General features: G+C 44.8%; 1 protein-coding gene across 1 annotated transcript in view; it reads left to right on the top strand.

Annotated features, from left to right (window-relative positions):
• Positions 1-15,338, top strand: part of LOC120403850 (SITS-binding protein-like) — a 116,299-nt gene that overhangs the window by 46,745 nt on the left and 54,216 nt on the right. Inside the window, exon 7 of the mRNA XM_039535677.1 lies at positions 13,873-14,044. Coding sequence (XP_039391611.1) covers positions 13,873-14,044 — 172 coding nt within the window. The remainder of the gene's footprint in view (positions 1-13,872; positions 14,045-15,338) is intronic.

Below are 15,338 nucleotides of genomic sequence, written 5' to 3'. Positions count from 1 at the left end.
AGACGGTTACAGGTTCAAATTCAGGCCAGTGGGGAGGAGGGGGTGAATGTGGTTATAAAAGGTGAAAGGGATTAAGCTGGGTGAGATGAGCAAGGTCTCTAACTTGCAGCAACAGAGCAAGTCAGAGAGGAGAAAATGAAACGGAGATAAAAGGCTTTTCGGAAACAATCCAGCAAATTAGTTGGCTGTAGCTGTCCCTTTATCAGAACATAGGATAAATTATAAATGTTGTTGCTGGCTGGCTGGCTTTTACAGTTGTGCTGCGGATCTGCCCCAGATTCTCTCCATGTGCTTAGAAGTTTACACCAGAAAACAAAAATAAGCCCCCCTAACAGTTAAAGCCATTTATTGATGTACCATGTGACACCAATAAATCCTCTCTCTCTGCTGAGCGATAGAAACAGTCCTGTGCACATGGTTCTGTGTCTTGTTTTGACTGCATTCCATAGTTACACATACAAGGCCAGATCCTCAGCTAGTGTCAGTTAACGTGACTCCATTGACTTATTCAGTTTGCACCAGCTAAGGATCAGGCCCAAATATGTTAAAATAATCTATGGCTGCCTTTGAGTCACAGTTGTTTGGCAGGTAGCGCCTGTTTTTCATGGACTCAGCTGTTCCTTTGTAACGCTAAATACAAACCGAAACAGCCCACTTGAAATAGCTGAATTTCCCTCCCCAGGACCCCAATTCTGCATGAATCACTGTACAGAGTTAAGAGCTGGTCATTCTTTTTAGTAGTTGAGGGTGTAAGTGGGACTAGCTGCTAATGCTTAAACAACCAGAAATCCCCATTCCCCCTTGAAATACGTCTGGGCTTTCACAGAGGCACCCAAGAAAGAGGCCTTGTTCTAATTGCCAGAGAATTTGAAGTCATGTGGGAGGTTAAGTCTTGCTGATCCTGCTGCTTGGCAAAAAGGAAAGGTTTAGAAAGAGCAGAGGCAACAAGAGCATTTGAACCGAAATAATATAATTGATTGTATTTAGGTGGTTTAGGAAACCAGGAGGCAAGGGGGGAAAAGCCACGTAACGCTTTTGATACTTTCCAGGTTTGTCTTTGTTTTGTATTATGGAGTGGCAGGAGCTTGTTGACTCTTTTGAAAAATATTCTTTAGCGGTTTTTTGGTTCATCATGTCACCAAAGCACCTTGACCTGCAATCTCCAAATTTGTTTTGCTTGCCTTGCTGAGGAGAGGTGCCGTTGTTAGTACTGGGGGACCTTGGTACAATTTTTGGGAGGGAAATTTAGTGGAGGGAAATTCATATACATATATTATGGCGGCATCAATAGGGAATCGATAGTTAAGGGTGCGTTGAGATTTGCACTTGGAGAAGGATGTAAAGTGTAAACACTCATGTTTTACACTTTAGTGACTGAAATGGTTTTCAAGTTCAATACAGAAACTTCAGAAAACTGAATTTTCATAATATTTGTTTAAAATATTTAGCATCGTTTGCAAAGGAAACATTTCAAAACTATCTCTTCTTGGATTTCCTCCTGGCAGCCTGTCCAGTCTCTTATATTGTCTTCCACAAACTCAAAACTCTCTCTCACTCTCACACACACACACTCTCTCTCTCTCTCTCTCTGTTAAAAGAACATTATTTAGATTGCAATGTTAAGCACCATTAGGAAAACCGTGTATGATTGCTCATGCAAGTGTAATTACTGGCTCAGTGGGCATCCATTCTGTGCCCAGAATAATGCAGGATCCTACAGATATAATAGTATGATTGTGTAAAGACCATACCATAATTCATACCTGAATTCTGGTTGTAATCCTAAATCTGGCACTTCCTGACTTTCAGGTGCTTGTCTCTTCAACATAAATAACATTATTTTGAAAGGTACAAGGTGGGTGAGGTAATGTCTTTTATTGGACCAATTTCTGTTGGTGAAAGTCTCTCACGAACAGAAGTTGGTCCAATAAAAGATATTACCTCACCCGCCTTGTGTCTCTCTTATCCTGGGACCAGCGCGGCTACAACAACACTGCATACGTTCTTTTAAAGCAGCTTTTTGTGTGTAATTGAGCAATAGCGTTGGGGGAGGGGGGTTAGGGTAAAAACAGATTCTGTTACACGCAACTATAACAACTCCCCCAATCATGGATCATCAACAGGATCTGAATCCCTAGCCTTCAGCAATGTGGCACAGACTGCTGCTACGTGAGCTACAGGACCAACATTAGTGAGTGGTAGGAGAAGGCTGTTATGTGGGAAGGTGGGAGGAGACTGGATTGCTGAGTCCAGGTGCTAGGTCCAGGAAGAAGCCCATTCCAGCTTGGCTTTTGCTCCTCCAACCCCCCAGAGTGGGGGGAGCTCCTGCCCCACATCTTGCCCCCAGAATGGGGGGTTGGTGTCTGGTGCCATTTGCAGGATTTGAGAATGGGGGTGTTGCCATGTCTGTCTGTGTGTCTCTGTCTCTCTCCTTGCCTAGTAGTTCAGGGAGCAGAGTTTCTGCTCCATGCGGTGCCCTGGGGTATAAGTGTGTGTGTGTAAACAGGCCACTGGGGCCATGTGTTGGTTCTAGGGACTTGTAGGTGAGTAGAGCCTGGATGGGCACTCTTCTCCCCACACTCTGCTCTGGCTATTTTGGCAGCTGCCTGCTGTGGCCCTGGCTTGAGCCCACCTTTGGCGTGTTCAGCCATTTGGGCAGGCTGCCAAAAGTTCCCTGAGGGACCCAAGCAAGAAAAGGGAAACGGTGATTTAAAATCTACAGTTGCATAGATCTCTCAGCCAAACCTGAATGGAATTTCCTAGGAGAAAGAAAAGGCATTTCTGTAGCCCAAGGGGATCTCCCCAGCTGAATAGCAAAGGCCTATTACAAAGAATGAAGGTCTGAGAGCTTCTCAGAGAAAAGGTCACAACAATCTTTTATAATAGGAAGCGGTAGGCAAACTAGGCTCACTGCCAGCTCTCCCCATAATATATATTCTCATAATGTAGCAAGGATGGGCCTGAGATGTTACAAGAATATATATGTTGCTAGCATGGTTTCAGCTATTGTATGGACAGGGCTTAAATGTACCGTGTAGCATGTGAGATTCTGTACAGAGTGCAGAGACCCTAATTTACAGTGCCTTGAATAAGAACTGCGGTGGGCTATAGAGGCTCCTACGCAGTTGCTACAGGAATTTTTTGGATGGGACCTATGTATCACATGGACAGGCTCAAAGCATTCCCTGCGCCCTGCAGAAAGTCAGAGCAGTTGGGCTTTGTGAGTGTGAAGCGTGAAAAGGTTAAGGATGCAAACACACACCCTAGCTGGGGCCAGAGCATTGAGCCGCAGAGCAATAATAACTTCAGCCCACTCCATGCGACTGCTTCCCCAGCCTACACTACTGCAACCTCTCGGTGCCACTTGCACAGGGCGTTAGGACAATTGAATTTATGTAACTGAGGATCCTGTGGCCTTTTCTCTAACCTATCCCCACCCCAGGTAGGACTGCCACACCAATTCCCCGTCCCTCCACGTGACACAGGAGGTGCAGAAGCTCCTTTGCATGATAATTCTGCTGAAGCAGCACATCGCCTGGCCAGGAGTCCTCTTCAGCTAGCGCTAACCACTTCTTCGGTGACACTGCCCAACTGCAGAAACCTCAGTGGCTGGGAGGACCCGGCTGCAGCCTGCTTATAGAGGATGTTCTGACATCCATTCCCCTGGTATTTAGTTAGCAGAAGACAATGTAATCCAGGTCTAGAACTAGCTCCTTTGTCTTCCAGTGGAGACGCCAAGCAGCACGGGGAAGATGGTGCTTTGATCAGTTCTTTTGATTATGAAATAAAACAGTCAGCTGTGTATTTAATATGAAACATACAGAGTTGTGCTTACCCTCTGCTAATGTCATAAAGCAAGCCTGGCCTGCCAAGTTCTAGCATTTTGGATGCTAGAGAAAACAGGAGAGACTTTCAAGTTCTGAGGAGGAAAGCCCTTTTCAAGTCAGGGATTACAATGAGAGCAGTAAGTAGCCAAAGTTAGGATTATCCTCAGAGTTATTTATTGCATGATGTCTGCCTGGAAACCTTATGGCAAGATCAGTAAGCCTATGTTATCGTGCTAAGCACGGCTTACATAATTACTGGATTGACGGAGAGCCAAATTCTCTGCTGTCATAAATTGATATAGCTCCATTGAATCTGGTCCAGCTCTTATGGGAAAGAACCTTATATCAGTAACCCGGTGTTTGGCAAAGATGGGGCCTGCTCCTGCTCCCATTGAAGTCAATGGGTTGCTCCTATTGACTTCTACAGAAGCAGGAGTAAACCCACAGTTAGCTGAGTGGAGACTTGAGGAACATGTTCCAGTTGAGGATAGCTAAATTGGAAGGTTCAGCTCTGTGGTCACATACACTGTTACAGCATTAACCACTGGGATATATTAAAATATGGAGACGGAAACCAGTGCTTGCTATTATAAACAGCTGTGGGCCAAATTCTGCCTACACTTTCACCACTGTAAATCTAGAGTAGCTCAGTAGATGTCACTGGACTTTCTCTAGACTTAAGATGATGTAACTGAGGGCAGAATTTGTCCTGCTGTCTTCACAGCCCCTTGGAATTTGGATCTCCAGAATGAAAGGTGCCATATATTAAATGTACAGCAAAGCATCCTTGGTTACTACTAATTTACTAGAAGCAGAACTGAAATCAGATCCGATCATTTTGAAAGGACTTAAATATTTGGGCACAGGTCCTGTGTCCACAAATATCACTAGAATCTAGGAATAAATATCTGTCCAGATCTGTGAGTGGAAGATTCTGAAATGTGAGACCATCTGGTCTCAAGGCCAACAATGAGTTTCTCATATGTCTGAATGGGAAAAAAGGCAACTAGCAGGTTTTGCAGGCATGCAATTGTACGACAGAGATGTTTAGTAGAGGGAGAATTCTTCAGATTGTTTCTCGTTCCCAAAGGAAAGAGCTCAGCTGTGATATTAGCGCTTCTCATCTCTCTACAAACCCATTTTCTTTATTGAAAGGTTTTATTTTAATGCTTCACTCCACACATACTGAGTGTGTCTGCATTGCGATCAGCGAGTATGATTGCAACTGGTGTAGACATACCCGAGGTAGCTTTAATCTAGCTAGCTCAGGCACCGGAGCAGTGAAACTGCTGCAGCATAAGTTTCAGCGTAGACTAACCAACCAGGTAATTAACCAGGGTTCTGGCCAGGCTTGTGCGCTTAAGTACATTGCTGAATCAGGGCTACATACAGTAACATACCAACACGTCCTATTATACTGAGAGGGGATGGGGAAGAGAATGTGATAATATATGATAGTGTGTTGTGCTATAAAGTAATGTAAGAATACTAGATCAGACCAGTGATCTGTCTAGTCCGGGAATCTCTTCCTCAGAGTGGTCAGCACCAGCTGCTTCAGAGGAAGGTGCAAGAAACTGCAGCAGGTAGTTAAGGGATAACCTGCTCCCCCCTTCCAGGAATGGACGTTCTAACACCCTGCTCCACTGAACCCCATTCCCAGAAGTTGGTTTATGCCTTGAAGCAAGCAGGTTTGTATCCTATCTGAAACTGCTGTTTGTTTTTGTATTATTCACTATTGTAACCTTGGATAGTCTTGTTGTGAGTATAAATGTATAATCCTGTGAAGCCCTGGGCCTCAGTGATAATTTTGTTGCAGTGAGTGCCACACGTTGAGTGTTGTATAAGTAATATTTCCTTTTAACTGTTTGGAATTTGTCATTTTTCACTTTAATTGCCTGTCCACTTGAAGGGTTCTAGTCACACGAGTTTGGGATGGCTCCGTTGTTTAGATATACTAAACATATTTGACAGACACGGTTTTAGAAATATTTTCTAGGTGTTTTGTTTTAAATGGAGGCACTATTTTCCATATGCTACCACCTAAGAGAATTCATTTTGTTGTGACTCTCTTGCAGTGGACTAGTGCCTACTGCAAAACTCAAGAAACGGTGGTAGGTATTTGAGAAATTATTCACAGGCAGATCATAAATGTCAAGACAGCCCACTGGATAAAGTACATCTGTGCCATTTTATACCTCAGTGTGTGTTTCATTTAATTATTGTTTTATCAAGAACATTACTGGCGGGATTGGAAAAGCTAGAGAGGGGGAATAAAACCTAACCGAGGCTGAATGGTGGTTTTTCATCTTTCATGAACAGCTCATCTCTAGAGCCTCCCTGAGTGGTTTTACTGTTCTTTGTGTTCCCCTTCCTCCTTTGGCCTGGGCCAAGGGATGGTGTATTCACAGTTTTTCTTTTCCCCATTTGGTCCCTTCCTTGTCCATGTTCTTGATGGCTCTCAGCATGGCCCACGTTAAACCAATTGAAAACAAGTTACCTGATAGATATGAAAACATTCTTAATTCCCCATTAACAACTATGAGGGAATTGTTTCTAATGGGGTCCCCTATGGATTGGTTCTCAGCCCCATGCTACTCAATATTTTTTTTGTCAGTTATCTGGAAGAAAATATAAAATTATCGCTGATAAAGTTTGTGGATGACGCAGACTGAACTCCCAGGGGGATGCTGAGATGCACAATATGTATAAAGGGGCGAGTACCGAATAGGGAGGTGGTGTTACCACTGTGTACAGCATTGGTGAGACCACCCTTGGCATATGGTGTTCAGTTCCAACGTCGTCTACATTTTAAATAGCATATTGAAATCTGGAGAGAGTTTAGAGAAAAGCTACAAGATTGGTTTGTGGTCTATAAAACATTCCTTACGATGAGAGAGACTTAAGATAAATAGACTGAGTGTATCAAAGAGAAGGTTAACAGGTGACTTGATCTGCACAGGGAAAAGATATCTGGTACTACAGGACTCTTTAATCTAGCAGACAAATGCATAACAGCTGGAAATTGAAGTCAGCAAAGTTCAGACTGGAAATAAGATGCACATTTTTAACAGTGAAGGCAATTAACCATTGGAACAGATTACCAAGGAATGTGGTAAATTCTCCATCATTTGGCATCTTTAAATCAAGACTGGATGTCATTCTAAAACAGAAGTGGGCAAACTACGGCCCGCAGGACAGTCCTGCCTGGCCTTTGAGCTCCCGGCCCCTTCCCTGCTGTCCCCCCTCCCGCAGCCTCAGTTCGCCGTGCCGCCAGCGCTCTGGGCAGTGTGGCTGGCTCCGGCTGGGTGGCACAGCTGCCAGTCCTCTGAGCAGCAAGGTAAGGGGACGGGGAGCGGGGGGTTGGATAAGGGGCAGGGGATCCCGGGGGCGGGCAGGGGGTCCCGGGGGCAGCCAGGGGACAGGGAGCAGGGGGTGGTTGGATAGGCATGGGAGTCCCGGGGGGGCTGACAGTGGGAAGGGGTGTGGATAGGGGTTGGGGCAGTCAGGGGACAGGGAGCAGGGGTGGTTTGATAGGCGTGGGAGTCCGGGGCTGTCAGGGGCAGGGGTGTGGATAGGGCTTCTGGCAGTTGTGAAAGGGAGAGGGGGGGTTCGAATGGGGGTGGGATCCCGGGGGGGGGCAGTTAGGGGCAGGGGGTCCCAACAGGGGGTGGTCAGGGGACAAGGAGCGGGGGGGGGTTGGATGGGTCGGGGGTTCTGAGGGAGGCAGTCAAGGGATGGGATGTGGGAAGGGGTGGATAGGGGGCGGGGACCAGGCTGTTTGGGGAGGCACAGCCTTCCCTACCCAGCCCTCCATACAGTTTTGGAACCCTGATGTGGCCCTCAGGCCAAAAAGTTTGCCCACCCCTGTTCTAAAAGATACATTCTAGTTCAACCACAAGTTATTGGACTCAGTGAAGGAACCACTGTGTGAAATTCGATGCATTTGATTATCATAATGGTCCTGTGATGCAGGGTGGTCTCGCAGTGGTTGGAGCACTAGCACACTATTCCCCATTATGGTTCCAAGTCCGTGGGTTGGCAGTAGCACCTACTGGCTCAAGTCTGTAGATTGCTAGTAGGGGAACCCATGCCCTCCCTCTCCACCACTGCGAATAGGAAACGTAGGGTAGTGGTGATTGAAGACTCTCTGCTGAGGGGGACAGAGGCGCCCATCTGTCGCCCTGACATTTCATCTCAGGAGGTATGCTGACTGCCTGGGGCCCGTATCCGAAATGTTACAGAAGCGTTGTCGAGGATTATCCAGCCCTCTGACTACTACCCCATGCTACTCATCCATGTGGGCACAAATGATACTGCGAGGTGTGACACTGAGCGGATCAAGAGTGACTACAGGGCTCTGGGAGTACGGGTGAAGGAATTTGGAGTGCAGGTGGTATTCTCTTCGATTCTTCCTGTCAAAGGTAGGGGCCCGGGCAGAGACAGATGCATCATGGAGGTGAATGCCTGGCTGCAAAGATGGTGTCACCAGGAGGGCTTTGGCTTCCTCGACCACGGGATGCTATTCAAGGAAGGACTGCTAGGCAGAGATGGTGTTCACCTTTCGAGGAGGGGAAAGACCCTATTTGGGCACAGAATAGCTAACCTAGTGAGGAGGGCTTTAAACTAGGTTCGACAGGGACAGGTGAGCAAAGCCCACACGTAAGTGGGGAACATGGAGACCTGGGAGATGGGTCGGAAATAAGAGGAGCGTGGGTTATAATGGCAGAGAGAAAGGAGGGTCAGGGCAAAACTGGGAGGCAAGATCAAACCAGTATCTTAGATGCCTATATACAAATGCGAGAAGTATGGGTAATAAGCAGAGAGAACTGGAAGTGCTAATAAATAAATACAACTATGACATTGTTGGCATCACTGAAACTTGGTGGGATAATACACATGATTGGAATGTTGGTGTGGATGGGTACAGCTTGTTCAGGAAGGATAGATGGGAAAAAGGGAGGAGGTGTTGCCTTATATATTAAAAATGTACACACTTGGACTGAGGTGGAGATGGACATAGGAGATGGAAGTGTTGAGAGTCTCTGGGTTAGGCTAAAAGGGGTAAAAAACAAGGGTGATGTCATGCTAGGAGTCTACTACAGGCCACCTAACCAGGTGGAAGAGGTGGATGAGGCGTTTTTTAAACAACTAACAAAATCATCCAAAGCCCAAGATTTGGTGGTGATGGGGGACTTCAACTATCCAGATATATGTTGGGAAAATAACACCGCGGGGCACAGACTATCCAATAAGTTCTTGGACTGCATTACAGACAACTTTTTATTTCAGAAGGCTGAAAAAGCTACTGCGGGGAAGCTGTTCTAGACTTGATTTTAACAAATAGGGAGGAACTCATTGAGAATTTGAAAGTAGAAGGCAGCTTGGGTGAAAGTGATTATGAAATCATAGAGTTTGCAATTCTAAGGAAGGGTAGAAGAGAGTACAGCAAAATAGAGACAATGGATTTCAGGAAGGCGGATTTTGGTAAGCTCAGAGAGCTGATAGGTAAGGTCCCATGGGAATCAAGACTGAGGGGAAAAACAACTGAGGAGAGTTGGCAGTTTTTCAAAGGGACACTATTAAGGGCCCAAAAGCAAGCTATTCCGCTGGGTAGGAAAGATAGAAAATGTGGCAAAAGACCAGCTTGGCTTAACCACAAGATCTTGCATGATCTAAAAACTAAAAAGGAGTCATATTAAAAATGGAAACTAGGACAGATTACAAAGGATGAATATAGGCAAACAATACAGGAATGCAGGGGCAAGATTAGAAAGGCAAAGGCACAAAATGAGCTCAAACTAGCTATGGGAATAAAGGGAAACAAGAAGACTTTTTATCAATACAATAGAAGCAAGAGGAAGACCAGGGACAGGGTAGGCCCACTGCTCAGTGAGGAGGGAGAAACAGTAACAGGAAACTTGGAAATGGCAGAGATGCGTAATGACTTCTGTGTTTTGGTCTTCACCGAGAAGTCTGAAGGAATGCCTAACATAGTGAATGCTAATGGGAAGGGGGTAGGTTTAGAAGATAAAATAAAAAAAGAACAAGTTAAAAATCACTTAGAAAAGTTAGATGCCTGCAAGTCATCAGGGCCTGATGAAATGCATCCTAGAATACTCAAGGAGCTAATAGAGGAGGTATCTGAGCCTCTAGCTATTATCTTTGGAAAATCATGGGAGACAGGAGAGATTCCAGAAGACTGGAAAAGGGCAAATATAGTGCCCATCTATAAAAAGGGAAATCAAAACAACCCAGGAAACTACAGACCAGTTAGTTTAACTTCTGTGCCAGGGAAGATAATGGAGCAAGTAATTAAGGAAATCATCTGCAAACACTTGGAAGGTGGTAAGGTGATAGGGAATAGCCAGCATGGATTTGTAAAGAACAAATCATGTGAAACCAATCTGATAGCTTTCTTTGATAGGATAATGAGTCTTGTGGATAAGGGAGAAGCGGTGGATGTGGTATACCTAGACTTTAGTAAGGCATTTGATACGGTCTCACATGATATTCTTATCGATAAACTAGGCAAATACAATTTAGATGGGGCTACTATAAGGTGGGTGCAAACTGTCTGGATAACCATACTCAGAGTAGTTATTAATGGTTCCCAATCCTGCTGGAAAGGTATAACAAGTGGGGTTCTGCAGGGGTCTGTTTTGAGACCGTCTCTGTTCAATATCTTCATCAACGACTTAGATATTGGCATAGAAAGTACACTTATTAAGTTTGCAGATGATACCAAACTGGGAGGGATTGCAACTGCTTTGGAGGACAGGATCATAATTCAAAATGATCTGGATACATTGGAGAAATGGTCTGAGGTAAACAGGATGAAGTTTAACAAAGACAAATGCAAAGTGCTCCACTTAGGAAGGAACAATCAGTTTCACACATACAAAATGGGAAGAGACTGTCTAGGAAGGAGTACGGCAGAAAGGGATCTAGGGGTTATAGTGGACCACACGCTAAATATGAGTCAACAGTGTGATGCTGTTGCAAAGAAAGCAAACATGATTCTGGGATGCATTAACAGGTGTGTTGTGAGCAAGACATGAGACGTCATTCTTCTGCTCTACTCTGCACTGGTTAGGCCTCAACTGGAGTATTGTGTCCAGTTCTGGGCACCGCATTTCAAGAAAGATGTGGAGAAATTGGAGAGAATCCAAAGAAGAGCAACAAGAATGATTAAAGGTCTTGAGAACATGACCTGTGAAGGAAGGCTGAAAGAATTGGGTTTGTTTAGTTTGGAAAAGAGAAGACTGAGAGGGGACATGATAGCAGTTTTCAGGTATCTAAAAGGGTGTCATCAGGAGGAGGGAGAAAACTTGTTCACCTTAGCCTCTAAGGATAGAACAAGAAGCAATGGGCTTAAACTGCAGCAAGGGAGGTTTAGGTTGGACATTAGGAAAAAGTTCCTAACTGTCAGGATGGTTAAACACTGGAATAAATTGCCTAGGGAGGTTGTGGGATCTCCATCTCTGGAGATATTTAAGAGTAGGTTAGATAAATGTCTATCCGGGATGGTCTAGACAGTATTTGGTCCTGCCATGAGGGCAGGGGACTGGACTCGATGACCTCTCGAGGTCCCTTCCAGTCCTAGAATCTATGAATCTATGAATCAAGCTCCAACCCAGGGCCCTGGGGCTGGCAGTTCAGGTGTGCAGCAAAGGCAAGGGTCACCAAGACTGCTCCTTGGGTCACTTCCTACTACATCCCGCTCTCTAGAGGCCTAGTAGTTGCCTGGCTATTGACTTGCAATGCATACTCAACTGAAAGGGGTCCGGAGGTTCTTCCTTCTCACTGACAGGCAGGCACTCGGCTGTCTCTCCACTGGCAGCCTGCATCTCCCAATTGAGGTCTGCTCCAGATGGCATTGGGCTCTTTCTGTATCCCTGCAGGAGCTACCAGAGCAGCTCTGCTCACTTGCACTGACCTCCCTAACTGAGCTATGCTGTGCCTTTTTAAACGCCACCTCTATTGCAAGCACTCCCAGCAAATATGTCTGGGCGGAGCCTCTTGGGCTCAGATCTGCTCTTTAACCCTCTGTTCCCCAGTGTGGGGTTTGTACACTACAACACACGTCCCTTCTAGCCTTAAAAATCCATTACTCTTATTTCCAGCATCTCTAAATCAGGTTTATGCTTTGATACACTGCTATTGAGAGCTCTTCTATTAAAAAAAATAATCTAGACTGGTAGGTTATTGTTTTCCTGAAAGGACTGCATTTTTTTTTTAAATAAGGGTTACTAGTTTGGGTCAGAACATTAGCAGCTAAAGTTAAAATTGCAGTTCTGTTCTTCTCTGCTCTCTCTCTCCAATATATAGACCACAGCTGGTCAAAAAGTTCTGTCAGCTTTTTGATGGAAAGCTGCTTTTTGATTAAATGGAAATTCTAACACAACCCCCCCAATTTCATCAAAATTTTGAGGTTTTGTAAAAATAAATATAATAATTCACTTTTCAGTTGCCAAAAATCTGAATAACATCCAGATTTTGTTTTTTTGTATTAAAACAATATTTTGTCTGTGGGGTTTTTTTTTGTGAGGGAAGGGATATTTCCTGGTCAGCTTTAATATAGATAATAAAATCCACATTGAACAATATTTGTAGTGCTTTTGCTGTATCTATAGACGTGCAAACCACCAAAATTCAATAGGGTAAGGGAGCTGGACCAAAATTTCCCTCTCAAGTCCACATGGTAGTAGATATCTGCTTTGCTATTCCATCTTCCCTGCATGTGTGGAACTCCCCAGAAGAGTCCTGGAGACAAGATCCATTGAAAGGATCTAAAAGGAAAGTATTGCCTTTAGTTTTTGATTGATAAGAAGTAGATACTTTTTAAGGCACGTGTGACAAAGTGGGAATGTTCTTAATGTTTTCTTTGAATACTGTGTGGGTGTCTCAGTTTCCCCTATGCATTTTTTAGGTATCTAGATGGGGGGATCAGGGTGTGTGATTGTTGCAGAGCCCAGGGGGGCTCCTGTGATACGGTCTGCACAGAAAATGGCTAACACTCTGTCTCCTGGCAACTACTCACCTGGGCCCCTCCTCTACAAAGGTGCCAACTGAAGGTGTTGGAGAACAAAGAGATCAGGTGACCTCCTGGCCCGGGAAAGAGACAAAGGGGCTGAAGGGTTTCAGTTTGGAGCTGGCTGGGAAAATGGAGGGGAGGCCAGACAGACCTCCTGGCTTCCTCTTGGCCTCCCCCAAGATGGACATGACTGAGGGGGTCCTGTTGTCTGTACCTGCAAGACCTGTCTTGGACTGTGTTCCTGTAACCTAAATAAACCTTTTGTTTTACTGGCTGGCTGAGAGTCATTGTGAATCGCAGGAAGCCGGGGGTGCAGGGCCTTGTCTCCCCCAAACTCCATGACAGCATGTAATGTACAGAGTACCTGAGATAATAGAATAACAGTGTTGCCAACTCTTGTGATTTTACTGAGTCTTGCTTTTGCTTGGTGTTAATAAATCCCCAGCTCCTGAAGTCAAGTGATTATGTAGAATTTCAGCTTTCATTTATTAAAAAAATTCTAGCCCGCATGGTTGTAGAGAAACATTTGTCAAATTTTTAAGTTTAAGTTAAAAGCTCAGATACCAGAAGACAAAGAGAAAGTACCTAAAATTGATATATATCTTTTTAAAATCTCATGGATTTTTAAGGACTGTCTCATAATTATTGAATATTTGAGGCTGGCATCACCGGTAGTATTGTGCACTTGCAGAGCTGTCTGCCTCAAACATGGGAAAACATTCACTTGTTAATCCTCACAGCATCCAGTAAGGGAAATGTCATTATCCTGAAGGCTACCAGTGGGAAGGCTTGAGATATGGAGGTTCTGACTTTCCAAAGGCCCCCTAGTGAGTCACTGGCGCAGAATTCCTTGCTCAATCCACTTAACCTGTTCCCTTTCTAAGCACATAATGTAAAGAGTCCTCTCTCTCTTCTTTATTACCCTATGTATGTATTATCCTATGTACCAGTCCCTGGCACAAAGAGTTTTCTGTCTTCATTTCTAACAGAACTCTCTGTGTTTGGTTGCAGGATTGTTTTTCAATGACTAATGTCTCCTGGTACGGAGGAGCAAGCATCAGAGCCCAGCGCTGGCCTTTGAACAATGTGAATACAAAGTCCCAGCCATTTGTTATCAGCAACCTCACCAAAAATCCCACCGGCTATGGATCTGTCTTAGAAAAATACTTTTTGGGATCAACAGGTAAGAAGAGTTTCTTTGCTATGATTTCTCATTGTTGCTGACACTAACTAGCTAACCCACAGCTTTGGATGTTAGGAATCCTAACTTAGGATATACCTTTACTGATAGAAGGAGTGTTGGCTTGGAGCATTGGCATTCTCCTAATGTGGAACTTGAACCAAAGAACTTGTGACCCAGAGGTGGAAGTGCCATCAATATGTGCCCCTCCATTGATCCACTGGTGTCTATGAGCATGTAACAAATTAGCCAAATTGCATGCCCTATCTCTTCTCTTCACACTGTGTTAATTTGAAACATTCACTGCTGCAAGAGGTCCCTGTGACTGGATTTTGAAAAGGACTGGATAATTTTATGATGCTGATATCTCTAGACTCTAGTAGTTATGCAAATTCAGAGAATAAAGGATAATCAGATCTCATGCCTCAGGGTGTAAGATGATCATCTGCAAGATCCCAATTCCAAAATACAATACTGCACAACTGGTTAGGTGGTTACCCCTTCCTTTGACGCGTCAGGTACTGGCACTGCCAAAAGCAAGATATCCGACTACATGGGCCAGTGATCTGCCCTGGCAGAGAAATCTTCTATTTATTCTTTGCAATGCATGCTGACCTGACAATATCATTCACTGAGGGCAACCTCAGAGATACAGTACTGGAAAAGCCCTTGGCAGCTGGCAGCTAGCACTATGTATAATTGCCTGGTACATGGCATGTGTGTTTAGGTCTTTAGTGGCATAGGTTACTGAAAGTCACAGATAACTATTTCAGCTGCTACTTTGGCTGTAGAATCCATTGTGGAAATTCTTCTCCTTCCATTCATGCAGAGTGCTAGCAGAACAGATTAAATGGTGCCTCAGGAGGATGTGCATGGAAACTCAGGAGAGGTTTTTCCCCTCAGTCATAAGCACAATTCCTTGAACATGCTCCGTGAAGGGCTGAGTCTCCACTGCCTCACACCTTGGGTAGACAAGACAGTTACATGCCATGAGGGCAGGGGACTGGACTCGATGACCTCTCGAGGTCCCTTCCAGTCCTAGAGTCTATGAATCTATGAATCTGTGTAGAGCAGATGTAGAGGTGCTGCCATTCTGATGACAGGGTACATCTACACTGCAGCTGAAGGTATAATTTCCAGCTCAGGTAGATACACATGCACTAAGCAAGCACACTAAAAATAGCAGTATAACTGGGGTGGGAAAGGTGATGCAATGGGCGAGCTGCCCGAGTCGGTACCTTTGCACAGGTACCTACTCCTCCATGTCTGTCTCTGCCAGCTGACAAGCTACATGCAG

This window comes from Mauremys reevesii, linkage group 4 (genome assembly GCF_016161935.1).
Source record: "Mauremys reevesii isolate NIE-2019 linkage group 4, ASM1616193v1, whole genome shotgun sequence".
Lineage (NCBI taxonomy): Eukaryota > Metazoa > Chordata > Testudines > Geoemydidae > Mauremys > Mauremys reevesii.
The sequence above is the reverse complement of the archived record's forward strand: the minus strand, read 5'-3'. Positions and strand labels throughout refer to the sequence as shown.